Source organism: Gilbertella persicaria, assembly GCF_025201335.1.
Source record: "Gilbertella persicaria strain CBS 190.32 chromosome Unknown B0P05scaffold_2, whole genome shotgun sequence".
NCBI lineage: Eukaryota > Fungi > Mucoromycota > Mucoromycetes > Mucorales > Choanephoraceae > Gilbertella > Gilbertella persicaria.
Genome location: NW_026251963.1, coordinates 636,695 through 660,923, shown reverse-complemented (window position 1 = coordinate 660,923; position 24,229 = coordinate 636,695). Strand labels below are relative to the sequence as shown.

The 24,229-nt window shown below is 38.9% G+C and overlaps 10 protein-coding genes across 10 annotated transcripts; 4 read left to right on the top strand and 6 right to left on the bottom strand.

The window, feature by feature from the left end:
* Positions 1–430: 430 nt before the first annotated feature.
* On the bottom strand, positions 431–1,292 carry B0P05DRAFT_583035 (uncharacterized protein; the record flags this gene model as incomplete). Its single annotated transcript, XM_051582216.1, has 2 exons — positions 431–460; positions 519–1,292. 2 exons carry the CDS (start codon positions 1,290–1,292, stop codon positions 431–433), a joined length of 804 nt encoding a protein of 267 aa, XP_051439498.1.
* Positions 1,293–1,302: 10 nt separating this feature from the next.
* B0P05DRAFT_523202 (uncharacterized protein) lies at positions 1,303–3,582 on the bottom strand. Its single transcript, XM_051576064.1, has 6 exons — positions 3,522–3,582; positions 3,411–3,473; positions 3,108–3,364; positions 2,899–3,061; positions 1,481–2,855; positions 1,303–1,433 (listed from the first exon to the last, which is right to left on the bottom strand). The coding sequence occupies exons 1-5, from the start codon at positions 3,558–3,560 to the stop codon at positions 1,602–1,604; spliced, it is 1,776 nt and encodes a 591-aa protein (XP_051439497.1). The 5' UTR covers positions 3,561–3,582; the 3' UTR covers positions 1,303–1,433; positions 1,481–1,601.
* Positions 3,582–4,816, bottom strand: B0P05DRAFT_523200 (uncharacterized protein). Its single transcript, XM_051576063.1, has 3 exons — positions 4,171–4,816; positions 3,988–4,125; positions 3,582–3,946 (listed from the first exon to the last, which is right to left on the bottom strand). The coding sequence occupies exons 1-3, from the start codon at positions 4,537–4,539 to the stop codon at positions 3,617–3,619; spliced, it is 837 nt and encodes a 278-aa protein (XP_051439496.1). The 5' UTR covers positions 4,540–4,816; the 3' UTR covers positions 3,582–3,616.
* On the top strand, positions 4,765–11,573 carry B0P05DRAFT_523192 (cell morphogenesis N-terminal-domain-containing protein). The gene is made up of 8 exons (XM_051576062.1): positions 4,765–4,967; positions 5,021–5,199; positions 5,247–5,307; positions 5,355–5,485; positions 5,532–6,078; positions 6,136–8,616; positions 8,663–8,796; positions 8,841–11,573. Exons 1-8 carry the CDS (start codon positions 4,818–4,820, stop codon positions 11,560–11,562), a joined length of 6,405 nt encoding a protein of 2,134 aa, XP_051439495.1. The 5' UTR covers positions 4,765–4,817; the 3' UTR covers positions 11,563–11,573.
* Positions 11,574–11,722: 149 nt separating this feature from the next.
* B0P05DRAFT_576884 (Prefoldin subunit-domain-containing protein) lies at positions 11,723–12,888 on the bottom strand (the record flags this gene model as incomplete). The annotated part of the gene is made up of 7 exons (XM_051581741.1): positions 11,723–11,830; positions 11,890–11,942; positions 11,987–12,049; positions 12,223–12,409; positions 12,452–12,623; positions 12,710–12,783; positions 12,832–12,888. The coding sequence occupies 7 exons, from the start codon at positions 12,886–12,888 to the stop codon at positions 11,723–11,725; spliced, it is 714 nt and encodes a 237-aa protein (XP_051439494.1).
* A 625-nt stretch (positions 12,889–13,513) lies between these two features.
* B0P05DRAFT_583030 (fatty acid desaturase-domain-containing protein) lies at positions 13,514–14,721 on the top strand (the record flags this gene model as incomplete). Its single annotated transcript, XM_051582215.1, has 2 exons — positions 13,514–14,446; positions 14,497–14,721. The coding sequence occupies 2 exons, from the start codon at positions 13,514–13,516 to the stop codon at positions 14,719–14,721; spliced, it is 1,158 nt and encodes a 385-aa protein (XP_051439493.1).
* A 194-nt stretch (positions 14,722–14,915) lies between these two features.
* On the top strand, positions 14,916–15,960 carry B0P05DRAFT_583029 (soluble NSF attachment protein; the record flags this gene model as incomplete). Its single annotated transcript, XM_051582214.1, has 5 exons — positions 14,916–15,060; positions 15,106–15,231; positions 15,283–15,463; positions 15,512–15,686; positions 15,730–15,960. The coding sequence occupies 5 exons, from the start codon at positions 14,916–14,918 to the stop codon at positions 15,958–15,960; spliced, it is 858 nt and encodes a 285-aa protein (XP_051439492.1).
* A 612-nt stretch (positions 15,961–16,572) lies between these two features.
* B0P05DRAFT_576881 (uncharacterized protein) lies at positions 16,573–17,897 on the top strand (the record flags this gene model as incomplete). The annotated part of the gene is made up of 5 exons (XM_051581740.1): positions 16,573–16,681; positions 16,737–16,811; positions 16,847–17,002; positions 17,051–17,143; positions 17,188–17,897. 5 exons carry the CDS (start codon positions 16,573–16,575, stop codon positions 17,895–17,897), a joined length of 1,143 nt encoding a protein of 380 aa, XP_051439491.1.
* Positions 17,898–17,923: 26 nt separating this feature from the next.
* B0P05DRAFT_461184 (kinase-like domain-containing protein) lies at positions 17,924–19,063 on the bottom strand (the record flags this gene model as incomplete). Its single annotated transcript, XM_051574058.1, has 6 exons — positions 17,924–18,050; positions 18,096–18,313; positions 18,360–18,484; positions 18,542–18,590; positions 18,645–18,887; positions 18,953–19,063. The coding sequence occupies 6 exons, from the start codon at positions 19,061–19,063 to the stop codon at positions 17,924–17,926; spliced, it is 873 nt and encodes a 290-aa protein (XP_051439490.1).
* A 712-nt stretch (positions 19,064–19,775) lies between these two features.
* Positions 19,776–23,938, bottom strand: B0P05DRAFT_593431 (uncharacterized protein). The gene is made up of 11 exons (XM_051583048.1): positions 23,525–23,938; positions 23,386–23,447; positions 22,100–23,356; positions 21,971–22,051; positions 21,810–21,925; positions 21,553–21,761; positions 21,263–21,499; positions 20,675–21,205; positions 20,255–20,607; positions 20,120–20,225; positions 19,776–20,070 (listed from the first exon to the last, which is right to left on the bottom strand). The coding sequence occupies exons 1-11, from the start codon at positions 23,903–23,905 to the stop codon at positions 19,924–19,926; spliced, it is 3,480 nt and encodes a 1,159-aa protein (XP_051439489.1). The 5' UTR covers positions 23,906–23,938; the 3' UTR covers positions 19,776–19,923.
* Positions 23,939–24,229: the final 291 nt, after the last annotated feature.

The following is a 24,229-nucleotide window of genomic DNA, read 5'->3' as shown; positions in this document are numbered from 1 at the left end:
TAGACTGTGTCTCATGTGCTATATTTATCAAAGACATATTACTGTCAACTTAAAACACATCAAAATGGTTTGTTTATTGTTTCATACAAGTTGTTTAGATAATCCAACTTCTCCTTATTTTTCATTCGATCAATGATATCCATATTCATTCAAAACTTTTCAAATAAATGACGCAACATATCATCATCATGGATACATAGTGAAAATCCCTCTAAACGCATTTGAATCATCAATTCTTTGCCCTTCTTTTAAACATCTAAATAGTTGGAGTGTAGTTTGGTGGAGATACATAGACTGACATGGATAGATAAAGCAGTCGGAACAATCAGACACGTACACAGTGTATGTATTGAGTTATTCAGATCCCAGCATCTGACAGAGAATTCATGAACTCTCATACCAAACCGAATAAATGCCTCCATATCTTAATTCATGTCTTGAAATGACAGGCTAATACGATCTATGGTACTGCAAGTCAAGTTCTGAAATTTCTCAATAATATAGGACAATCTATTGACTTCCAGTAAACTACAGCTATGAACTTGTAGGTATTTCAGTTGAGTGTGTGGCTTGATATGACCCGCCAACATAGGTCTATAGAGGCAACTACTATCAATTGCACTGTAAATAACGAGTGTTGTCATGATCTGACAGTCATCCATGGTCGTGTTTAACTCTTCAAGTGTGAAACAACCATGCAAGTGTAACATTTCCAATGCTTTAAAATGCTTGAGTCTCTTTTTGAATGCTTCATAGACAGGAAACAAACTTCGAGGATCATCGTTAAACAGATAAAGTGAGCTGATACTGTTTGTGAGTGCATACATAACATGGACATACAACAATTCTGTTTCTTCTTCTGTCTTGCAGAGTTCTGGAAAGATATGGTCTCCTAAATATTTGACTTTTCTTAAGCATTTGATGTGATTTGCCTCTTCAATGATACAAGGCCAAATCAAACTACGGGCAAGCGTAGAGTAATAAATGAGTTCAAGATTAGGACAATAATGAAAAATAGACTTGACAATCGTAGCCAGTTGACCATCTAAATCGACTTCAACAAATTCATCTGAAAAAGTGATTTTCTTTACTAATTCGCCTGGACGATAGGGCAATGTAGCCAAAGCATTCACAAAGTCAATCACATTCGATGTGACTCTGAATTGTTTATAAAGGAAGCCATAGGTGTGTCTAAACCAAGTCTGACAGACAAGTCTAAACTGAATAAGATCAACATCCAAAATATCAATGATTTGTAACACTATTTCTAAAGGTAATTGAGCCCAAGACATAAGAAGGAAATACTGAAAGAAACCAGTTGATGTGTTTTATTAAACAAAGTGTTTCAAGGTTTACTTTAATCTTCTTGGATCATTTTGATAATCATCTAATGCTTCTCCTTCTTCTGCGTCTGAATAACTCTTTGACAAATGCTATTTAAATTTTTAGAAAAGAGTTTTTGACACTTGTCTTTATTTACCTTTCGTCTTTTCTTGTTTCTTTCTTCTTCTTCACTTTCATATTCTTTTCTACGACTACGTCTTTTGTTATGCATATCTTCATCTTCATCTTCTCGAATCATGCCTTCTTCCTCTTCCTCTTCATCTTCTTTCTTTTCCTATTGCATAAACATGAATTGGTGGCTTCATTTTCTTTTTCTCTCTCTCTCTCTTGTTTACCTTGAGTCGTTTCATGTATCTATCAAATACTTCTTGTCTGTATTCTTCTTCAAGTTCCTTGTATTCCTCTAGATGTTCAACGCGTGACTTCACTTGTTCCCAAGTCTCTTCTAGTTGAATAGGGGGAATGGCATGTTTAAGAGCATATCGAAATATGTCCAATTTTTTTCTGTGCTTCTTTTCTTGACGTCTTTTTTCATCCTTGATACGCTGTGCTGCTTTGGCCTGTAGATGTTCAAACACAAACCTCAGATTGTCTTGACTGACTTCGGTCTTGACTTGCTCATCTAATGCATTCAGATAGTCTTCAAAAGAGGATTCAAGGCCCACATCATAGTCTGATTTCTTAAGTGAATGGTAGACAAGTTTCTTTTGTTGATAGAGCTCTTCATCAAGAGCATCAATGACATCCCAAAACATGTCTAAAGGCGTTGAATCAGGCAAACCAACAGCAGACAAAAAGCGAGGATCATCCTTGATCACTGGGTAAATCTCTTTCCATAAAGTACGCACATTGATCTGACGACGCTCAACTAATTCCTGCAAGAGTTGTCTGAATCCTTCGCGGGCCTTTCTCTCTTTTCTTCTACGCTTAAAGATTTTGTTGTTCAATTCCTGCATGGGTTCTTCCCATAAGGTTCGATTGTATTCTTCAAACACAGACAAGAAATCAAGCATATCCATGCCTTCTAGACTGACATGCTCTTGTTTCTGTTTCTGTAGATACAAGGCCTGCGCTTCTTTCCATGATGTCTTGTAGGAGATTTCAGGGATCGATCTCAACAGCTTACTAAACTTGTCCATACTCTCCTTTCTCAGATCACGTAACCTGTCCTTTTCTTCTCTTTGTACTTGTTGAATAAACTCATCAAAATAGATTTCTCGTTGTCGATCAGGCACAGCTTGATAGGCGCTTAGATGACCACATAACTTGGCCAATGTACGGTACCGTGTATAGGATTTGATGTTGTCTTTTTGATGACGAAGCATACTAAAAAAGTTGTTTCTCTGGCGTGTTTCGCGATGTTCTTTCTCTTCTCGTTCCCGTTTGGCTTCTGCTTCTGCCCATCGATGAAAAGCTGCTTTTCGTTCGGCTGTTGTCTTTAGGGCACGGTACAGTGGATTCGTAATAATCGCTCGCATGGCTTGGTCCCAACTCCAATCCGATTTAACACCCTATCAGGTGAGTGTACGCGTCAAAGATACAATGGTCACTTACTGTTTCTTTTAATAGACCATGAAATGCTTTTTCTGCTTGTTCTCGAGAAGTAAATTCAGGCACAGTTGTTTGATCAATCAATTGACTTGTCATAGGCATAGGGGGTAAAGTAGGTACAATAGGACGTACGGGTGGTAGTGGTGTGGGTTGTTCTACGACACGACTGAAGAGCATTTGAGTATACAGTCTAAAGCCTAATGAACACTTACTTTTCTAAAGCTTCTTTTCTTGCTTTTTCAATCTGTTGTTTGAGTTCTGCTGGAATCTCCCATACAGTTTCTTTTGTTTTGACATTGCTATAGTATTTTTTGCCTTCAGGTGTGGTATATTCTTTCCATGCGGATGTCTTTAATACTCTTTCTTCTGGGGTTAATAACTCGTCTGGTTTCTCCCATGTACTTGCTCTTGTTGCAGTATTATACCAATACTTTTTGCCTTCAGGTGTTGTGTGTTCTTTCCAGACAGACTGATCAGGCACATGTCAGTTGAATCACTCTATCATTATGACTTACCATGGGTGGTGCACCCCAAGGAGCAGCAGCAGGAGTAGCAGCTGGCATAGGTGGAGTACCATACTAACAAATACAAGTAAGTAACAAGATAGACATATATCATTACTTTACAGGCGAATAGTTTCCTGGTGGTGGTGGTGGTCTATACATGATTAAAGAAGAAAAAAAAAAAGGGAATGGGACTGTTACACACTTTTTTTTTATTTTTATATTTTTTTGACTTCTTCAACAAACTCTTCAATTTTTTCAGCTGCTGTGGGTTGTAATGGATGTTCTGGTGTTTCTTTCCACATATTAGGCACTTTGATCTTAACAAAAGTAGGATACACTAATTTATCTATATACACATTTCTGAGCTTGGTTTGAATCAAGTCTCGTAATTTAGGTATATCTTCTAATTTTGTCTTGGATCCAATCAAGGATTGTACTTTAAGGTCTAATACAAAGTCTGAATAAGAAGAAATGGCAATATATCTCTCTAATGGGATTTCAGGTTGAGTTGTGGTTGCTGGAGGACTGATCAATTCAATTGTGAGCTATGGATATGAGTCACATATCTCAAGGTGGAGTCACTTACTGTGCCTGAAAAACGAACAACAGACAGGACAAGCGAAATGGGTAAAGCAGCAAATGCTTGAACAGGCCAATTCAAGATCAATTGTGTCTCTATACCCAATGTCGCTTGGTCATTATATTTGAAATCAATCTCTGCTCTCTATAGGAACTGTAAGCCAATCAATTGAATCGAACTAGACCCTACCATGGAATCTGCTTCATCGGATCTTCGGATCCTTGCATTACTGAAGATGGGAAACTCTTCACCCAGATTCAATTCAGTGACATGGATGTCACCCAAGAAATTAGGCTTGACGCCTCCATTCAATATCTCATCCACAGCCAACACAAGTCGGTCATTGAGTTTGGCATCCTCTCTATACTGTAAAATAGCCTGGGCTAATAAGACATTGAGCCAGTCTGTGCTTTCGGGGGGATGATGGAATAAATCATAGTAAGTTTTGGATGTGATATGATCTTTGGGTAATGGCATAGGTGTATTGAGTCGAGAAGGAGGTGTGCTGGATAATCGAGAAGGAATGTATCTCTGTAGAAATATGAGTAACAAAAGCATGCTTGATGGATTACCTTTTTAACGCGCTTCACATCTTCTGTAAATAAGTACCGTAAAACAAGAATCACAATCACAACCACACTCAACTGTCCAAGAATAAAACCACCTATAAATGAAAGTGTACTCTTTTTTGAACAAGTGATGTCTGTCAAGAATTCAACGAGATGAGGTGTTAATTCAGTTGTGCTCTCCATTCATATATATAAGAGAAAGAAAGAGAATTTCTTTTTTTTTTTCTCTTCTTTTTTTTTTCTTATACTAGCAACGAAACGGTTACCATGACATCACATTATGATACCCCTCAAGAAGCATCCGTTCATAGTACACCGCTATCACTCTCTAGTGCAGACTATGCACTCAAGGTCATATTTAGTCAATTTGAACATGTAGCCGATAATAAAATGGCACTCATCTTAAATATGGGTGTGGTAATGTGCTCTGTCTATCATCACCCTATTAAAAAAAAAAAAACTCAATGTAGGATGCCGATGTCGACCTTAAGAAACTATTAGGACGTGGTAGTGACGAGAACTTTGATAAGCTCATTTGTTCTCTCTCTTCTCTAGCAGTTACACAACAAAGTGCTGTGATTGATGCTGTTATGCGTTGGAGAAAGCTTAAAGTAGAACCCTTGGATCCAATGATTATTAAACGAGTGAGGTAAACTGTTATTTGATACTTATATCCATACTCATGGCAAGCAATAGTGATTCTGCTCCTTTGTCTCGAAGTAGAGAAATCCAATCTGTACTGAAAGAAAGACAATCGGTATAATAATAGTGTCTATGTTTCGCCTTATTGACATATCAACATAGCTTGCTTCTGTATTTATATTATGTAGAACACTTATCGAAATCATCAAACGACTTACACCTGGCTCATTACCCGATGATCTCGGTGAAAACCTTGAAGAAATCGTCTTCAATCAACTCAAAAAAGCAGATCCGTAAGCCATTCTATCCCTAATATGCGCAATTCACTCATTTTATTAGTGATGCTATCAAGAGATCAAAAAATAGAACGGCCAGTATGGACTTATTTGCAGAATTGATTGGCGAATTATCCAACATTCGATTTGCTTCTGTCAGTGATCGATTTATTGCCGAACTAGAGAAATACAACAGCCAGACAATCATGAAAGAACGACAAGGACATATGGAAATGCTCATCAAAGGCATGCGATATCTAAAGATCAAGATTTACCCTGTAGACGCATTAGAGGAAACAGCAGATTTTTTGTCGAGTTGTGCCAGTTTCTTTAAGAATGCGCATGGTGCTAAAGTCAAACATACTTATGCTAGACTATTCACTCAACTATTGTTGCCTATTGCTGAAGTCGCTGTAGCAGAAGTCAATTTCCCTTCTTGGGCAAAAGCAGTGGATCTTATGTACCCCCGCGCATTAAAAATGACACTCAAGCCAAGGCATGTCTTGGCAGGCTATCCTCTTGTCACAACCTTATTATGTGTCAGTCGAAAAGAGTTCTTTTTGACCAATTGGATGTCTATACTCGAAAGTTGCTTTCAGAAATTCAATAAGGCAAGTCCATTGTGTGTGTATGTGTGTGTGTCTTCTATTTAACTTATATTATCTCAGGATAAATATACCCGTTCAATGGCATTAGGATGTGTGTCTCGTTTGACATGGACATACTTATTTCGATGCATTGAAAGTACACCCAACACATTCAAGAAACTAGACACAGTCATCAAGACTATCTTTCCACCTTTTAGACGCACAGTGTATCCCTCGGATACACCTTTGGATCATTTTATACTGATTACCTATTTTGCATTGATGCGAGATGTAGACACAGGCACTAAAAAAGTCTTGTTCTATCTACTCAACACAGAAGCCTCTTCTTCCAGTCATTCGTCCCATAGTTGGGATCTGATAAACCCAGAACGCATGATTATCGGTCTATCTGCTTTTCAAATGATGTTATCTGACCTTGAACAAAATACGGTCAAACCACCTTTTCCTGCTCAAATTGATATGGCTGCATGCGACCTTCCTTCTTCTACAGCCGATGTATTTTCAGGCCCTATTCGTGCTGTGAAGTCAGACATGACAGACAAAGTAGAAGAAATCATATCCAAAACACTCACTAGTTTAGACCAGACATTTGGTCGATTATTAGTGTTGGATGAAAAGAATATCATGATCCGTACATCTCAACTAAACAGTACAAACACGCCTACCAGTACAGCCAATTACTCAGTCCCTATCTTTACCAACAGTGTAGGGTCTTCCGATAATGGACCTCAGATCCATCATGCATATACTTCTTTTTCCGTCTCTTATACCAAAGATAAACAAGCTTATTTTGATGTGATCAAGACGATTCTTGACGGTATGCCTCGTATGATGCCTGCAGGTATTCAGTTGCGTACGATTATAGATATGTTGTCAAGATACACAGTGCATACAGACCCTGATGTGATCCAGTCTGCTTCACAGGCCTTGTTGCGCATTGCAGCGCAGATCGATGGTCAGACGGTGGTAGTTGGGTTCTCTCAGTTTATCTGTAAGATTGAAGACAAGTTTTCAGATGTCGTTCAGTCGTTGGCCTATGGTCCTTTAAACACAACGCATGCGCATGGAGGCATTCTTCAGCTCTATGTGGACTTGTTGTCGATCTGGGTAGATCAGTTAGAGGCTACCTCAGGCCTTGAAAGACCTGTCAATGCCGATGCAAGAGGGTCCGTTGAACTCAATATTAGTAAATTATGGGACTTGATTAAAGAAACAGAAGCCAATGGCCTCTTGTATCTCTGTCATCAATCACCCAATATACGCCGATTCGCTGTTCAGATCTTTCGTATGGCCTCCAAACTTGCCGACCGTATTCCTATCGCTCAAGCGCCCCAACCTACTGAATGGAAACGTATGATTGACATGCTTGAAAAGAGCGGCAAAGACTTGATATCATCCGACCTTTTGAACGCCACGGCAGAGATGCGCACACGTATTGCTCAACACCAACGACGTGCCATGGACACCATCTTGATCCAGCTAGCCGAAAGTGATCATGCTGCTGATATTGCGATCTGGAACGCATGTCTGCCTCATGTCTTTAAACTCTGTTTTGAGCATTTTCCAGCCAGTACAGCTGAATGTCGACAAAATATCTGTCATCGCTTATTACAGATCCAGCCGTTCATTGCTGTCTGGACAGAGACCATCAAGGCCAGTACAACAGGCACGCTCAGTATGGCCAAGAGCAACAATGCGAACCATAAAGCAGCCAGTCCAGAAACGATTGAACAATGGCGTATCTATCTCATCTTTGCCTGTGCGACAGCTGTCCCTGTAGAGAGCTCGAGTCCGTCTATCACGCTGCCTATCTGGTCTCATGTGGGTCGAAAGGGTTCTGTTGGTCTAGAGCGTATCAGTAACACACGCGACCTGTTTCGCTTGATTTCACCTTATTTGACTTGTGAACAGAAACAGATTCGAGAGAATGCGATTGAAGGTCTTGGAAGTATCAATGCTAGTGTGTATCCAGCCTTGATGCTTGAACTGGAAGGCTATGTCAAGATTGTGTTGGACGATGGTAAACAACGCAACAATCAAAAGCCATATCAAAACAAGCGCAGTAAAAAGAACGACCGGTTACGTATCTCTATCATACATGTACTTGACTTGACAGCCCATTGTTTAGCAGACACAGCTTGTGTGAAGAACAAGGACATCATGAATATCATCATGAGCTATATCAAAGAAACCAAGTCGTTTCTGGTGGACTCTGAAGTACAGTTGGAATGGGAATATCAACGATTGCGTATCTATCTGTGTGGATTAGTAGACAAGTTGTATGAAAACATTCTCAAGTTGGATCAAGATACAACGGCACTAATGTCCTTTGAGACACGGTTGAGTCTGTATAAAATGTTTGAAGAATGGTGTGGCTATGGTGTGGCAGCCAAGATAGCACAACAACGAGAAGCTACCATGATACGAGATGTATTAGAATTATGTAAAGATCCTAAAGAAAGAGCAGCCATGACCCAAGTGATGGAAGAAGAGAGGAAAGCATTAGAGTCTGCTTCATTGAGTGCTATGGCCACTTTATGTGTAAGTTGATTCGTTGGATATGATGAAGCTCATTCTATATGGTTAGCGTGGTCCCTTGTATGCGTATTTAGGACAAAAAAAGGCTAGACAGGCCATTATTCAGTTTGATACTCTAAATGTGCTCAAGTGGATTGATGCTATTTTTGAAAGTCGTGATCCTAAATATCATGCTATAGCCAGGTAAAGTGTGTCTGACCAAAGACAACATTGACATGAAACAATAGGCGTGCACTGGAAGCAGTGATGATATACAACCAGGACCAAAGTGTACTGTTAGATGATATCATTGAACAATGTTATGCAGGTAATCCTAAACTTGAATTCACACAGGGTTATTTCCAAGCACTTGCCAGCATTGTGACTCAGATGGAAGACTATCCATGTCATATTCATCAAATCATGAGCCTGGCTTTGTTCAAGACAGGTGATGCCAAAAAGTCCATACGAAAGACAGCCATTCAGTTGCTGCGTGTGGTTGAAGAGCGTGTGTTTGTGGATTCCTGTGCGAAAGAATACGAAATTGGTATCACCAGTAGTTTGCCTGCTATTTACAAACATACACAAACACTGCTTTCTGCACGTCTTGCATTGGATCATCCTGAACAGACGTACCCTATGCTTTCAGAAGTCACACAACGGTTTGAACATATCAGCACAAACGCTCAACGTGAAGTATTGACTTACATGCTGCCATGGCATCGTAAAGTGGACTTAATGGTGGGTCCTCAAGATACAGAACTGAGTGCTTCTGCCTATATGGTCTTGTCCAATCTGTACTATATCACGGTCAAGTTTGGTGATGTCTGTGTGAAAGAAACAGCAGCTTTATGGAGCCAATTAGTAGATTATGGTCGAAATGTACGTGCCATCATCATGTTCTTGCTGGATATGGGCCAAGAATTGCGCAATCCTTGGTTTCTGATTCATGCCAAACGTGTCTTTGTCTGTCTGGGACGCACGCATGCTTTTTCAACAGTGACAGAAGAAGTCATTGCTGAAATCACACCTCGATCTATGGTGCCACAGCTCAAAGATATCAGCAGCAGACATGCGCATGCATTTCCTCTCTTGTTTGTAGCCGATACCGAAAAAGTCTTGCCTGACTATCCCAAGAAACCTGTGTTTTCAAGAGGCCAGTTGGCCATGGTATTCTTAGTTGATTTGGCAATTGAAGCAGGTGCAGATTTAGCGCCTCACCTACCGCTCTTGTTGCATTGTATCTTTGTTCAATTGGACCATTTGACGAGTATTGTATGTGATCAGTCTCGATGCTTTTTGATCAACTTGATTCATTCGATTGTGGTAAGACAGTCAATGGATTCTGAAGCTTCTCAAAAAGCATCTGATATCATTCGATGGCTTGTGGACAAAGAAGGCAAGCGTTTATGGGCTTATGAGAACATCACACCTACGCACCGACGTATTGCTAGTGCAGATGAACTCAAGAGTTTATTACAAAGCGTCGTCCAGGTCTTTTCATATGAAGATCCTGATTTACGTCAACGCTGGGGAGAGACAGCGCTCAAATGGGCTACCTGTTGTTCTGTGCGTCATATTGCCTGTCGTTCTTTTCAATGTTTTCGTGCCTTGATGCCTGCGTTTAATCAACACATGCTGGCAGACATGTTGGCTCGCCTATCCAACACCATTGCTGACAAATCAGAAGAAATCCGTGGGTTTGCACTTGAGATCATCTTGACCTTAACAGAAGTAGCCAAAGCCATGGACAAGACACAGATAGAACAGTTTCCTCAGCTCTTTTGGGCAGCTGTGGCATGTCTCTATAGTCCTTATGAATCAGAACATTGTGAAGCACTGCTATTATTGGATGTTGTGTTGGAGAAGTATGGATTTCAAGCGAACTTGGCAGACAGTTTTCCCAAGAATTGGTCAAGTGAATTTGATGGCTTGCAGCCTTTACTTTTAAAGGGTCTTCAATTCTCTTCAGCAGAGGCAGACACGTTCAGGATTCTTCAGTCTATTTCTTTACAAGATAATTTACCCTTGATTGATCCTACTGAAACTCGACTGATGTATCTTTTGCTCGGCAGTGTTCCTCGTTTATTACATGGTCTTGACGACGAGCATGGTATGGTGGATCCTGAAGCAGTCGAACTTGCCAACACACTTGCCAAACTGTTTGAAGACTATGGCCTGTCTGGCATTCAACGTATCATGACGACCTACCCTATCCAGAAATCAAAGTTTCAAGAAGACTTTCTTAAACAGATTCTCGGTAGTATGCGTGATGTTTTTCTAGAGAAATATGTTCGAGAAGCCTTTATGTTTTCACTCATGATGGTTAAGAACAAAATATTGTCTTATCGTGAAAAGACATTGCTTTTGATTGAAAACCTGATTCCTTATGTGACAGGCAAAATGGTCCGAGTGCCTTCTGTCTCTATTGATATTGTTGCCTTGGAACCTTTATTGCAACTTGTACCTACAGAATACTCAGATCGAGCGCTGGCTATTTTGAACAGTGGTATTGAAACTGTCTCTTCTCAAGAAGGCGGTACTATGTCAGACGATAATGAGCTCATTTGGGGATCCACCAATTTTGTATCAGCAGCCAATACCACACGCCATAATATCCATGCTGTTGTGTTCGAATGCTCTTCAATTACAAACGAAGCGCCTATTGAACACAACATTCAATTCTCGGTAGAAGACTTTTCGATGCTTACAGGTGAAGCGCAAGGCAAGAGTCCAGACCTTAGTCGACGACAAGATCGACCTATGTTGAGTGATATTCCTCTCCATTTGACAGCAACACCACATGCAGGTCAATACGGCGATGATTTGATGAACGCATTGAAGGATTTAGATGATTTCTTCAATGAAGATGGTGAACCTATTTCTCCCTCAAATTCAAGTCATTTGTTTATGCTTCAGACCACTGAAGATATCAGTGGCTCTTTAGGACCAACTACACCTAATATATAATAAATAATGCTTTATTTCTCTAAATCTTTCGGCTTTGTTGTGCTTGTGTAGATTCTACTTTGCGATGATTGAATGTGATGAAAGAAGGTCGAGTATCCATTTTATCAATGGTCCTAATATGAGGTGAGTATCATAGTCTCATGTATCTTTTTTGAAATAGTTACATTTTAGCTACTTCTGCTTCAGCAGCAATAGGTTTAAACGCGTCTGCAGATAACACAACACCAATAAGAGACACAAGAGCTGATACTAGACATTCAATGGTAATCTAACCATATAAAAAAAAAGAAATAAGATGTCAATTCAACTTTAGAGTGTTTGTTTTACCTCGACTGGAAGTGTTGAATCCACTTCATCGACAGCTCTAATATATGCAAGATCTAGATGTTCATCAGTAAGCAAATCAAGGTTTAATATAGCTTACGTTCATAAACAGAGTAAGCAGAATGTGCAAGAAAGAGAGCACCCAGAATGCCCAACAGTTTGCCTGATTGTTGAATGAAGCTCATGTAATTGAAAAAGAAAAGGTAAAAAAAAAGGGGAGGAGAGAAAATTCAAAGACAGGTTTTTTAGATTTGTTTATTTCGAAAAAAAAAAGCATTGTACAAAAGAAGAGGTTGTTTTAAGCAGAAGCTTCAACAGAAGCAGCTTGTTTTTCACGCAAAAGACGTCTCTGCTTGACATCCCAGTTATAAACGCGTGCAGTATTAACTTCCATAGTCGTAATTTGTGATCGCAAAAATTCAAGGTCTTCTAATGTATTGCTTAATGAGTTTTTGGCTGTATCGAGTTTTGAAGTCAACAAGTCTTTGGCTTCTTCAAAAGTATATTCAAGCATGACATTGGCCTAATAGTATGTGAGCCAGGACTTCTATGTTTTCCTACTTACACCAAGCCAGAGATAGACAGTACCCGAAGCCTCAATCTTGGCTTTAGCATATAACGTATCATTCAATTCAAAATCAGTATATAAAGGTTCTTCGGCTTCTTGTTTTTCAGTCAACAAGTCAACCATAGCAATCGTCTTTTGAATCTCGGGTATCTTTTCTTCTAAAACCTTTCTACGTTGAAGCAAGTTGATTTCCATAAACTTGTACTTGCTGAGCATTCGTGAGTATGCAACATAAGCCAACAAGACGTAACTTACCTGATGGCTTCTTGAAATTTTTTCAACACGACTTCAACAGGTTCGGCTTCAGAAACATAATCTTCAACGCGTTCCTTCATGTCCAATGTGAGGTTGCATTATAGTATAAAGTAATGACTTACCACAAAGGGAGAACTAGGAATACCGCGAGGATTCGTTTCTAACTTTTGGTCACTCATCGTAAAGAAAATAAAAAGTAGATGAAGAGAACCATTGACCTTTTTAAAAAAAAATATTTTTAATTTCACTGAGCTCGAATTGTTGTAGGTTAGATATCCAAAGGCGCATTACAAGCTTAAAGATATAAACTAATACAAGAGAAAGGAAAAGTGTTTATGATACCTTTGTTGAATCATGTCTCTAACTGATTTCGATGTTGCTCCAGACATTTTAAAAAGGAAACCTGCAAAATAAAAGAGTTTTCATTTAGTCCAAAACATATGTTGAATGTGGTTCATCTAGTTTAAAACATCTGATCAACCCACTCAATCTATGATGATGAATAGAGTGTTGCTGATAAAATTTGGAAAGACTACCAACATTCATCATCCGACTTTTTTATAGACTATTGAGATTGGACGCTCTTTATCTATAACTGCATTAATAAACGTTATTCATTACCACAAGCATATCATCGCTTTGGATTGGCTTAGGCTTTAGTATATACCTAAGCCCTTTCAAATTTGTTTTTGACTTTTTTAGTCTGATTGCGTAACTTGAGTCTTAAATTGATTGGATAACACCAATAAGCTTTTCTTTGTATTCTTCGCTTTTTCTTTCTCTTTTTCTCCCCTCTTTTCAAGAATGCCACCTTTTGTTGAAACTGAAGAAGAAAAGACACTAAGATCAAGAGTTGTGTCTGTGGACCAAGACAAGCAACATCCCGATCCTAGACATCCACTTTACCTTGGTACCTGGAAGCGATCTATTCCCTATGTCGATGAGGATTTTGCTCGTGATGATATGGATGAACCTCACTTGAAGCGTAAACACACTATTCTGCGTGATTATCCTGAAGTGGAAAAGTTATATGGTACAGATATTCGTACACTTTATGTTACTGTTGCTATTACAGTGGTACAACTAGGGATAGCTTATGTTTTCGGTAAGGTCTGGTCACCTTCATGGTATGTTTTTGCCTTGACCGCTTATTTCATTGGTGGCACACTCACTGGTATGATTGGTGTCATTATTCATGAAGCGTGTCATTGCTTGGTGTTTAAACAAAAGTGGGCTAATCGATACGCTGGTTTATTGGCCAATGTTGCATTACCAGTACCTATCGCGCAATCCTTTCGACGATACCATATTCAGCATCATTCATGGCAAGGTGTAGAGGGCTTGGATCCTGACTTGCCTTTGGATTGGGAGAAAGAATTGATTCGCGGCCATGCTGTCAGTAAGCTGTTATGGATCTTGATCTATCCTGTCATGTATGTTGTTCGTGGTGCTGTGATGCAAAAAGAGAGAAATTTGACACCTTCTAAATGGGAATTGATCAATATCGCATTTACTCTGACAACAGACACACTTGTTCAACGCTATTGTGGCTGGACTGGCTTACTCTACTTGTTCTTTTCTCTCTGGTTTGGTTATTCGCTTCATCCTGGTGCAGCTCATTTTGTTCAAGAGCATTATACGTTTGATGATGGTCAAGAAACTTATTCATACTATGGTATTTTGAATATTCCTTTTATGAATATTGGTTATCATAATGAACATCATGATTTCCAAAAGGTAAGATATATATATACTTTAATCAACCCACTCACCATATCCCTGATTAGATTCCATGGTCAAGATTACCTGCTTTGCGTGCATTGGGTGGTGATTATTATAACAAGTTAGCTTATCATACATCTTGGCTTATGGTTCATTGGCGATTTATTTTAGAACCTACTGTTGGTCCACAATCAAGAGTGATTCGAAACTATGATGATTTCAAAAAGGGCCGCTCTCTCTTGGGCAAAATGCGTCTATTTGACTTGTCTCAAAAGAAGAGTTCAGAATAGATATATTATAGAAATAGTTGCATTGTTTATTTATAAAGAAAGCCATTGACTTTTAAATATGCATAGAAATATTTATGCATACTCAGGCACTGAGATAATAATTACAACAAACAACAACAAAGCGTTGATGTCACGTGAAAGGGATTATTTCATTTCTTTTATTTTTACTCTTTTTTTTTTCTTTTTGTAAAATAATGTCTGAACACCAAGCTCAGGACTTACTTGTACAAGCTGAAAAGAAACTCAACAGTTGGACTTGGTTTAACTCAACAAGCAAACAAGAAGACGCTGCAGAGATATATGAAAAAGCAGGCAACACATTCAAGTTAGCACAGAGGTGTATGTGTGATAGAAACAAACATACTGTTCTTATACTCTATCTAGGGAGAGATGCCGGTGGTGCTTTTGTCAAGGCAGCTGAACTCTACAAGGCAACACCTGAACTACAGCACGAATCGTCCAAGTCGTTTGAGAACGCTGCCAAATGTCTAAAGCGAATAGATGCACAGGGTAAAACAGATAGATTGTTGCTATTGAGTCTCAAGTAGCTTGTCCATTTAGCTGCCATAGAGGCCTTGAAGAATGCGATTGAAGTAGATAAGCAATCTTCCAATTTTAGAAATGCAGCCAAACACTATCAAGAAATAGCCGAGATTTATGAGTCAGAAATGATTGATTTACGAGGAGCCAAAGAACATTGGGAAAAGGCTTCACATCTGTATATGGCCGATGATTCACCAGCGTAAGTCATAAAATGATACTTGATCATCGATTGGCCAATCATGAATAGGATGATAAACAAGTGCCTCTTAAAAGTGGCTCATTTTGCAGCACAATTAGAAGAATACACGATTGCCATCGATCATTTTGAGCGAGTAGCAACGGATTCTATAGATAACCAACTGACGAAATGGTCTATCAAAGAATACCTTTTGAAGGCTGGACTATGTTCGATGTGTACTGGGGTAAGTAGAAACATAGTCATATATGTATGCTTATCCTCTATAGGACATAGTAAAAACCCGTCAACTGATGCAAAAGTATTGTGCTTTGGATTTGTCATTTGAAAATACGCGTGAATATCAATTTCTAGAGGGTATTTTATACTGTCAAGAAAACAATGATCAAGACTTGTTTAAACAAAAGATATACGAGTTTGATCAAACTTCTAAACTAGACAATTGGAAGATAAGTGTCTTGTTGAAAATAAAAAATGTCATGATGGTCTCTTTCAAGTAGACCCGCAATCAATGACGTAGGATTGCCTTTGTTTGATTGGATAGTACAACGTTTATAAAAGAAAAAAAAGTGGCATTTCCCTATTCTTTCTTTTCTTATTTGTATTCATTTCACATGACAAATACCTCTAGAAATAGTCTTCCTTCTTCTTTATCCCCTATGCCTCCTCCTCAGTCACACTCACCAACCACACATATCCATCAACAGTCTCCTGTTCAAACATATTTAGGCGTAAACCATCCCTCCAGTGGTCATAGTAGTGCTAACAGAAGTAGAAGTAACTCACAATCACAACTGTCTTCGAGTGCACCTTCTATTGGATCTTTCTTGACAAACAATAATAACAGTGGCACGGATCAATCTATCCGCAACAGTACGGGAAGAAGAAGAGATACTTTGTCCAACTCGCCTGTTTTGACCATTGAATTTGATGGTGGCAGTCATATAATTGTGCGTCCTAACCGCGTTATTCGAGGAAAAGTGATTTTAAACCTGACAGAGCGCATTCATATTACAAGAATAAAGATAAAAGTAAGTTACACAAGGGAGTACAATGACAACATCGATTTCTAAACTCCATGGTGTCTCTAGTTCCGTGCAGAAGAAGCGGCTATGGTTAAAGTAGATGAGGGTGGTTCAGATGGTAAAGGAGATTGGGTTCATGAAATAATTACCACCTTTTTCGAGTCTGAATGGAAACTGTTTGGCCAAGAAGCATCTCGTAAGTAAATCAATCAGCAACTATGACGTGGTACTCATACACACACACAAAAAAGCATATTCTCAGTGTGCTTGGGATGAACTAGAACCAGGCTACTATGAATATCCATTTGCATTAAAGGTAAGCCTAGGTAACGGTTAGGGAAGTCATAACACGGTTTGATAGTTTCCCAATGTCAATTATCCCCTTCGATGGAAGAACCTGCTGGTTTTGCTATTCGATATATTTGGACTGCTCAGGTAGATGGTCCTGCTCTTCAATCAGGATTGAAAAGCAGAGAATATGTTACCCCTTATAGACCTATCATTGTATCTATAGAAGGTAAATGTTGGCCCCTTCAAAGACAAGATACTAAGCTTTTCAATCTAGACAAAGAATGGGTCTATAAAACAACACTAAAAGAAAAAAAACAAGCTCTAGCAGAAGTACAAGCTAAACTGTTTAAACAAACTTACTGTCCAGGTAAGGTCTATATATCTTTGAATTTTTATAAATAGCCTGAATAGACGAACCTTTTAAGATGCAACTCAATATGACTATACTGCATTCTGATTCTAAAATCACTAACATTGCTTATAAGTTCCGTAAACACCATGAAGGCAAAATGCTTGTTCAGCAAGGTACAGCTTTCCGGGAAAATGTACGCACCATCATTCAGGATACTGTTAGCTTGACTTCTTCCGACTTGACTCAACTCTCTGAAAACATTCAATTTGATGTGCCAACTCGCCTTGTATCTCCTTCCTTTATTTCTCGTCATACACGCGTTTACTATGATCTTTATTTCCAAGTTGTAATTGAGCAAGGCCATCTGTTCAAAACAAGCTACACGACAGAATTTGCCATCCCTATCACCATTGCCAATCTTCCTTATGATCAATTGTTGCGTATTCCTGATTTAACAGCGATACAACACTATCGGGATTCAAGTGAATGTCCCTTGTTCTTTGATCCTGGACTCGACGAACCACCAGCACCTCAAGGTCTTCCTTCTGAACTCATTGGCCCATTGACAGCTGCCTTAATGAGTCCCAACTCAAATGATGAACAACCACCCAGCTATTTCAGTCTGCCTGAACTACCACCACAGTTTCAATTAAGAAGAGAGAGAAAAGAAAGAACCGTGTTTATGACCAGACAAGCTCGCGGTGCATATCATGGTGCAGATCTAACTGAAGCCACCATTATTCCTGGTCTATTTGATGAAGATTGGTAGATGGATTTTTTTTTTTATTAAATAAATTATTGCCAACCCCATACTTCTTTTACCCATTGACCTATATCCATGGCTACATGTTCCCATTTGGCTATAAATGGATGTTGTAACATACGAGCAGGAGGTGGTCTGTACTTGGGATCCTTTGTCAAACTATAAACGAGTTAAATACAATCAAGAAAATACATACGTCTTTACCAAACAGCAACAAAGTTCTTGCATTCCTCTGAAATGTGACTGCCTTGTATCTCAGGAACAGGTTGACGAACAATGAAATCAAGTAGCTCAAAGATAGATAGATGAGGTTGACCAGGAGGAGGCAAAGCAGGACAGTTTTGTGATACTTCAATCAGAGTTAACCCAAGTGACCAAATATCTGATTGTACTGCATAAGCATTGCCTTGAATACGCTCAGGCTATAGAATACATAAGTCGACTGTATGCCTTATATGGACTACTTACAGCCATGTAATACTGTGTTCCTGTAAATGTCTGTGCAATAGAATTGATCAGTTCACCAGAAACACCGAAATCACAGAGTTTGATTTCACCCTTTCGTGTTACCAGAATATTAGATGGTTTAATATCTATATTTGTACCATAAGCCCTCTGTGTATTTTTTTTATAGTAATGCGCATATATACCTCTGTGAATCACTCGTTTTGAATGTAAATAAACTAGCCCTTTGCAAACCTACACATATCATAAGCATACATGGTACAACAGACTTTTTTTTTTTTACTTTACAGATTCAGCAATACGTTCAAGGACAGGTTCACCAATGACACCTCCTAAATCTCGTGCTCGCTTGTAAATGTCTTCCAAACTGCCTGCTTCACAATACTCCATACACAATGACACTGTTGTGTCTCCATCATCCAGAAACGCGCCATAAAAAGAGACGATATAAGGCGAATCACATGTCTTTAAAAACGCAAGTTCACGTAAAATTTGACGTTGAACAGCTGGATCAGGTTCTGTAGAAATTGACTAATCCCAAAAAAAAAAAAAAAAATTGAGCATATTCTCTTTATGTTGGAGCATAATCAAGATACCTTTTTAGCCATAACTAACTGTGTAGGTTTATGCTTAACTTTACGCACGGTACCCGCCGCACCTTCACCTAACCTTGAGAGTGTCTCCAAGTCTTCTACTTTGAGTTCCATAAAATGGTTTGTTGGTTCAGTCGTCGTCTCTATAAACTGAGAAACAGGCTGTGGCGGCAAAGGTGGTTCACGTAAGACTGGCATATCTTGGTTCTGTATCTCTTGTTGTTGTTGTTGTTGTTGTTGTTGTTGTTGCAGATAAGAAGCAGCTAAAGAGGTTTCTTCTTCAGGCTTACTGTTGTATTCACCACTGCTAGGCGTATTTCCGTTCACAATATTTCCCAGTTGTTCTCGAAAACGGTTGTTTGAACTTGTTCCGAGGTAAGAAGAGTTGGGTGAAGTGGCGCCTGAAGCAGGCTCGAGATGCTTGGAGGAAAGACGAAGTCCAGGTTTGCGCTTACCTCCACCTGGCTTTGGTTGGCCTAGAGTGAGTTCAGGTGTAAGAGACATGATAGAAAGAAAGAAAAAAGAGTAATAAAGCGGCTAATGAAATATGAATTAGCGCCATTGCTGAGAGATTTAAGGGGGGATAGGTGCCGATTATCAAACTATGTCATTCTACCCTCCTCCTCCTCCCCCCCCCCCACAAGGCTGTTTAAACAGTTTAGGTTGAGAAAAGCAGATATCACTGTAGAACATCGAGTCTTGAAAAATCTGCCTAAAATGAAGCAAATATTTATAAAATAAGCTTACAATTCAAGAAAATCCATGACTGCCTAAATGTAAATAAGACTTGTTTGTCAACAATCAATTCAAGTGTAACAATAATTTACTAGTGTTCTAATCAAGAAGTTGACTTTATAGAAAAGAGAGGGAAAGATAATAAATTGGTTCGACAGTCATTCATATTCATTGTTTATTTGACTGTTCATAAAATAGACATGTAGGTTTATAATATACAAAAAAAATAAAAGAGGAACTTATTCTTGGTCCTTTTCACGTCGAGCAAGACTGTCTTCAAGAGCATTACAATAGTTTTGATATTTGATAATTTCATGCAACATATACTTTGATTTTGCTTCCCAATTAGTAAGAGCTTTAGCATGGTTTTGGCATTTACTATGAAACTATAAAGACCAGAGTTAGGCAACTATAAAGAACTAAACATTCTCTTACTTTAACTTGGATCTTCTTTTTGATTTCACGATGTTCATTGATTTCTCCATTCAATTGATCTACGTATTTCTGCAGATTATCCAGCTGAGTCTTTTCATCCAACATACTGGATATCATGGTAGCTGCTGGTGGTACCCAAGTAGAGACATTGACAGTATCAGGATCGTGTGTGTATTTGCCAATGATTTTTTGCCCTTTTCAATTGCATCTAGATCCAAAACGACATCATCGAGACAGCTGCCCCAGCCATACTCAATGTTGCTAACACCGCCCAAAAGAGGTTCTTTACTTTGACGTGCAGCCCAATAGTTACAGGTAGATACCCATTCCATGACTTGCTCATTGGATGCTGCTTGAATAAGATACACACCACCATTAGGTTGTTGAATAGCAAACACATAAGGCCTTGTGCGATTATAACCAGGTGGTGGAAGTGCATTTGAAAGTGAATGGTTTAAATCAAGAGACCCGATCAATTGCGAATAAGCCTATACCCAAAAAAAAAAAGAAAAAGTAAGTATATCAAACCTTGATCGTATATATGTATATACATACAGCCCAGCTATTATTGCTATTGTTGTGCGAAACACCACTATAGGAAAGTGATGTATTGGTATTTGGTCCATTTCTAGATAAAGAGTCTGCTAGATTAGCAAAACTAGCACTGCTAGCTCTTAGCATATTACGTCTTGAAGAAGTACTGATATCATTGAGGCTATCTGATTGTAAGCCATACATTTTCAACTGTCCTTGCGTAACGACAAGTAAACATTCTTTCCATTCACGATGCTTTGCTTTTTGATTTGCACTTTCTAACAAGTGTTTTCGCATGACAACACCTTCTTTTAAATAAGGTGGATGATTACTGAACAATACTTCAGAATGTGTATCCATAAAGTTCATCATATGGCTTTGATTAGGTGATAATAAGGCACCATTTGTATCTGTAGACGAACTAGTGTTTGGTGTAATGATACCAGATCCATTGTTGATAGAATGGTTTGAAGTAAAAGAATCTCTTCGTTGGATACGAGTGTTATGAGGTGAGTGCTGTTGACGATGTGTGGAACTTGTACTTTTCCTAGGCTATAAAAAAAAAACTGTATGAGATCTTTGATTATGTGATTCAAATTAGGTTTTTACCACTGGATCTTCTTGAACCAGTATACTTTCACGCGCAGAAGTTGTTTTGTGCATCATTGTATTCAAGCTACGCTTGATGTCAATCATGCGTTTTCCTCCCATCACACTCATTCGTCTACTACTTGAAGCTGACAATAATGAGTTGTTGTCAGTACAAGTAGGACTCAGTAAGTCATTTTGTTGTTGATGTTGAGTGGGTTGCAAAATTTGATAGTTCTTGACAGAGACATACATGTCCTACCCAAAGTGTTAATCATTCTTCCTTATTTTGCGGAACCTTTCATGCATACTTTCAAGTAAGCTTCCACATGTGCTTCCCAAGCTAAGATAAGGTTTGGGCTTTTTGATTTGTTTTTCATTTCAGCCTGATACTGATCTCGAATAGTAGACATTGTGTTCTTTACAAACGCTTGTCTTGTCATTCGAGTATAGCTGCCTTGTGCCACATGTAGATCCGTATTCAAAAGCAACAATGAATAAACAACAGCATATACAATATCTAACAGACACAATCAATCTACATCCATTAGAAAAATAAAGACCATACCTGCACTACCAAAAATGGTTTTAGGGTTACACTCCCAGTAACGTTTTGCAAATGCTTCCAAAATACGGTCGATCTGCTGTGCTTCTGCACGAAAATAAAGTTTGGAACAAACCTTTCTATTTTCGGCATAAATCAATCATGATAATACTGTTTCTAATTACCTGAACGCGCTATCAAGTCTCATAGTTGCAAAATCAAAATACTTCATGTATTCGTATAATGTGCTTGTATTTAATGGTTTACTATTTTTATCCATGTTAGAAGGGTTCTACTAAAAAAAAAAAAGGTACCTTTGACCAAGCCATTCTGCTATTCTCTCAGGTTCCACGAAACTCTCGTCCTCGTACCATAAACGAGCAGCGCATTCCTTAGGATCGTTCAAATACTCACGTTCTTTTTCTTCCTCCTCTTCCTCCTCTTCCTCCTTTTCCTCCTCTTCTTCTTCAGTGGTTGATAACAAGATTTCAGGATGAGGTGGTAAAGGTCTTTGAGGGTAAGGGCGTTGTGGAGGTATTTGATACACTGTGTCTTTTTCAGGCACCGTAGGAGGTAATGAAGAAGGAGTCTTTTCATTAAAAGGAATAGCTAATTTATTAGGCTGTTGCTCATTCGCGTGATGTTGCATTTGTTGTTGCTCAAGGGATGAAGCAAACTTTAAAAGTCCTTGTCCGCTGTGTCGCTTCCAATTCATCATCGATTGTGCTACATCTTCTGGTGGAGGTCGACTCTTTCTACGTTGTTTCTTGGTATCGGACGTAGAGGAAGAAGGTACCATGATGCTGACCATCAAGCCTCCTGCACTGCCAAAATGACCGCCACTTAATCTTTTAGACAATCGTGCCTCAATGCGTTCTCTTTCTATATCTTCCTGCGACATACCCGTGGCATCCACAAAGACTTCATTTTGCGTACCTGTACTCTCTTCTTCACTTTCATCATCATCGTCATCGTCATCGTCGTCGTCGTCATCGTCGTCGTCGTCCTCTTCTTCAGAAGAAGACTCTACAATAATCATACGAGCTGGGGTTTTTTTCTGAATGTTTTGTGCATCATTTCCATTAGCAGCCTGCTGCTCTCTGTCGTGAATATCCATCAAACTCATGGAAGCTGTCGTAGTAACATTATCAAGTGAATCATTTTCACCATAGATGGAGTCTGATCCAAATGTGCTGTAGATAGAGTACGATTCTGTTGATTTCCGAGTTGAAGCATTGGACCATCGTGTCGTGTTTGTTGATTGAGCCGGAGATACCTTGGCGGCATCTTGATTAGGAAGGGAAGCTAATGAGGGTTGTTCTCCGACTTCATAGCGATGGTATCGAGGTTTATAGACTTGTTGATTCGACAAAAGCACAGGCTTATCTTCTATACCCGTACTCTCCAACACTATCTCGGGTCCTAATGTATCTAAACTGAGTTTCTGTCTTTGACTGATGTGATGGTGGAGTGGAGGCAAGGGCTCAAATTTTTCATTTCCCGCCGGGATATTAGTATTTAAACTCATTTGATGTGAACTGTTGCCAATGCCATTGTAATCTTCTTTTTTTCTGTTGATTTAGCATTGTTTCTTTTAAACAGGTTGCCAAAGCCTCTAACGCTTCCTTGTCCGAGATTGCTGCTCGTGCTTGTAGCTACTTTCTATATATATATATATATATATATTTATGCATAAAATTATGAATTGACAAAAAAAAAAATAAGGGTAGCTTACTAACCTTTTTTGAAATTGAATCTTCATTTACTAAATCTTCAGCTTTTACACCCAACACAGCCTCATATTTCTTTTTTGCTTGAGATTGTGTGGAGATGGTTGACTGTGGTGTTGGAGGAGAATGGACAGGTTTTCTCTTAATCTTTTGTTGACCATGAATAGGTGGCAAAGTAGAAAGGATATTTGTCGAGGCTGAAGTAGTAGGAGACACAGGAGATGTGGGTGCTGAGGTGTTTGTGTTGGGCGACATAAATCGAGATAGAAAGGTGCTGCCCTTGGGTTTGTTACTACTGGTACTCCATAATGAAGACGTAGACTGAGTATCTGATTGACCTAGTTCAGAAGCTGAAAAAGATCTTCTTCTGTTATTGACATTCATGGTCATTTATTGGCATATAAAATAAAAATAAAAATAAATGAGAAAAGAAAAAAGGAAAGAAAAGAGGGAATACAACTAAATTTGCTTTGGAGGTACAATAGATTTTCTTGTACCACAACGCAGTTGCAGTTGATGAACGCTCTTTTAATTAGCATCGGGGCACATGCAGTAACGTAAATTTCATTGTGCAAGAAAGCAGCAAGGTCATTCATTAAGTAAGGTGTAGATCAATTTTGTTCTTTGACTATATCTTGCTTTCTCCTTGTTGTTTCTCTCCCTGATCTTGTTAGATCTCATTTCTTTTTTCTGTATGAAAAGGGTATTTCACTC

Coding starts and splice junctions, on each gene's coding strand:
- B0P05DRAFT_523200 (XM_051576063.1), bottom strand. CDS start 4,539: ATGCTTTTGTTACTCATATTTCTACAGAGATACATTCCTTCTCGATTA. Junction 4,126..4,170: donor CCGATGAAGCAGATTCCATG/GTAGGGTCTAGT, acceptor CAGTTCCTATAG/AGAGCAGAGATTGATTTCAA. Junction 3,947..3,987: donor TTGTTCGTTTTTCAGGCACA/GTAAGTGACTCC, acceptor TCATATCCATAG/CTCACAATTGAATTGATCAG.
- B0P05DRAFT_593431 (XM_051583048.1), bottom strand. CDS start 23,905: ATGACCATGAATGTCAATAACAGAAGAAGATCTTTTTCAGCTTCTGAA. Junction 23,357..23,385: donor GTTAGAGGCTTTGGCAACCT/GTTTAAAAGAAA, acceptor CTAAATCAACAG/AAAAAAAGAAGATTACAATG. Junction 21,762..21,809: donor AACCATTTTTGGTAGTGCAG/GTATGGTCTTTA, acceptor TGTGTCTGTTAG/ATATTGTATATGCTGTTGTT.
- B0P05DRAFT_523192 (XM_051576062.1), top strand. CDS start 4,818: ATGACATCACATTATGATACCCCTCAAGAAGCATCCGTTCATAGTACA. Junction 5,308..5,354: donor TACTGAAAGAAAGACAATCG/GTATAATAATAG, acceptor ATATCAACATAG/CTTGCTTCTGTATTTATATT. Junction 8,797..8,840: donor AAATATCATGCTATAGCCAG/GTAAAGTGTGTC, acceptor ATGAAACAATAG/GCGTGCACTGGAAGCAGTGA.
- B0P05DRAFT_523202 (XM_051576064.1), bottom strand. CDS start 3,560: ATGTATAGACCACCACCACCACCAGGAAACTATTCGCCT. Junction 3,474..3,521: donor CACCAGGAAACTATTCGCCT/GTAAAGTAATGA, acceptor TGTATTTGTTAG/TATGGTACTCCACCTATGCC. Junction 3,365..3,410: donor CTTGGGGTGCACCACCCATG/GTAAGTCATAAT, acceptor GTGCCTGATCAG/TCTGTCTGGAAAGAACACAC.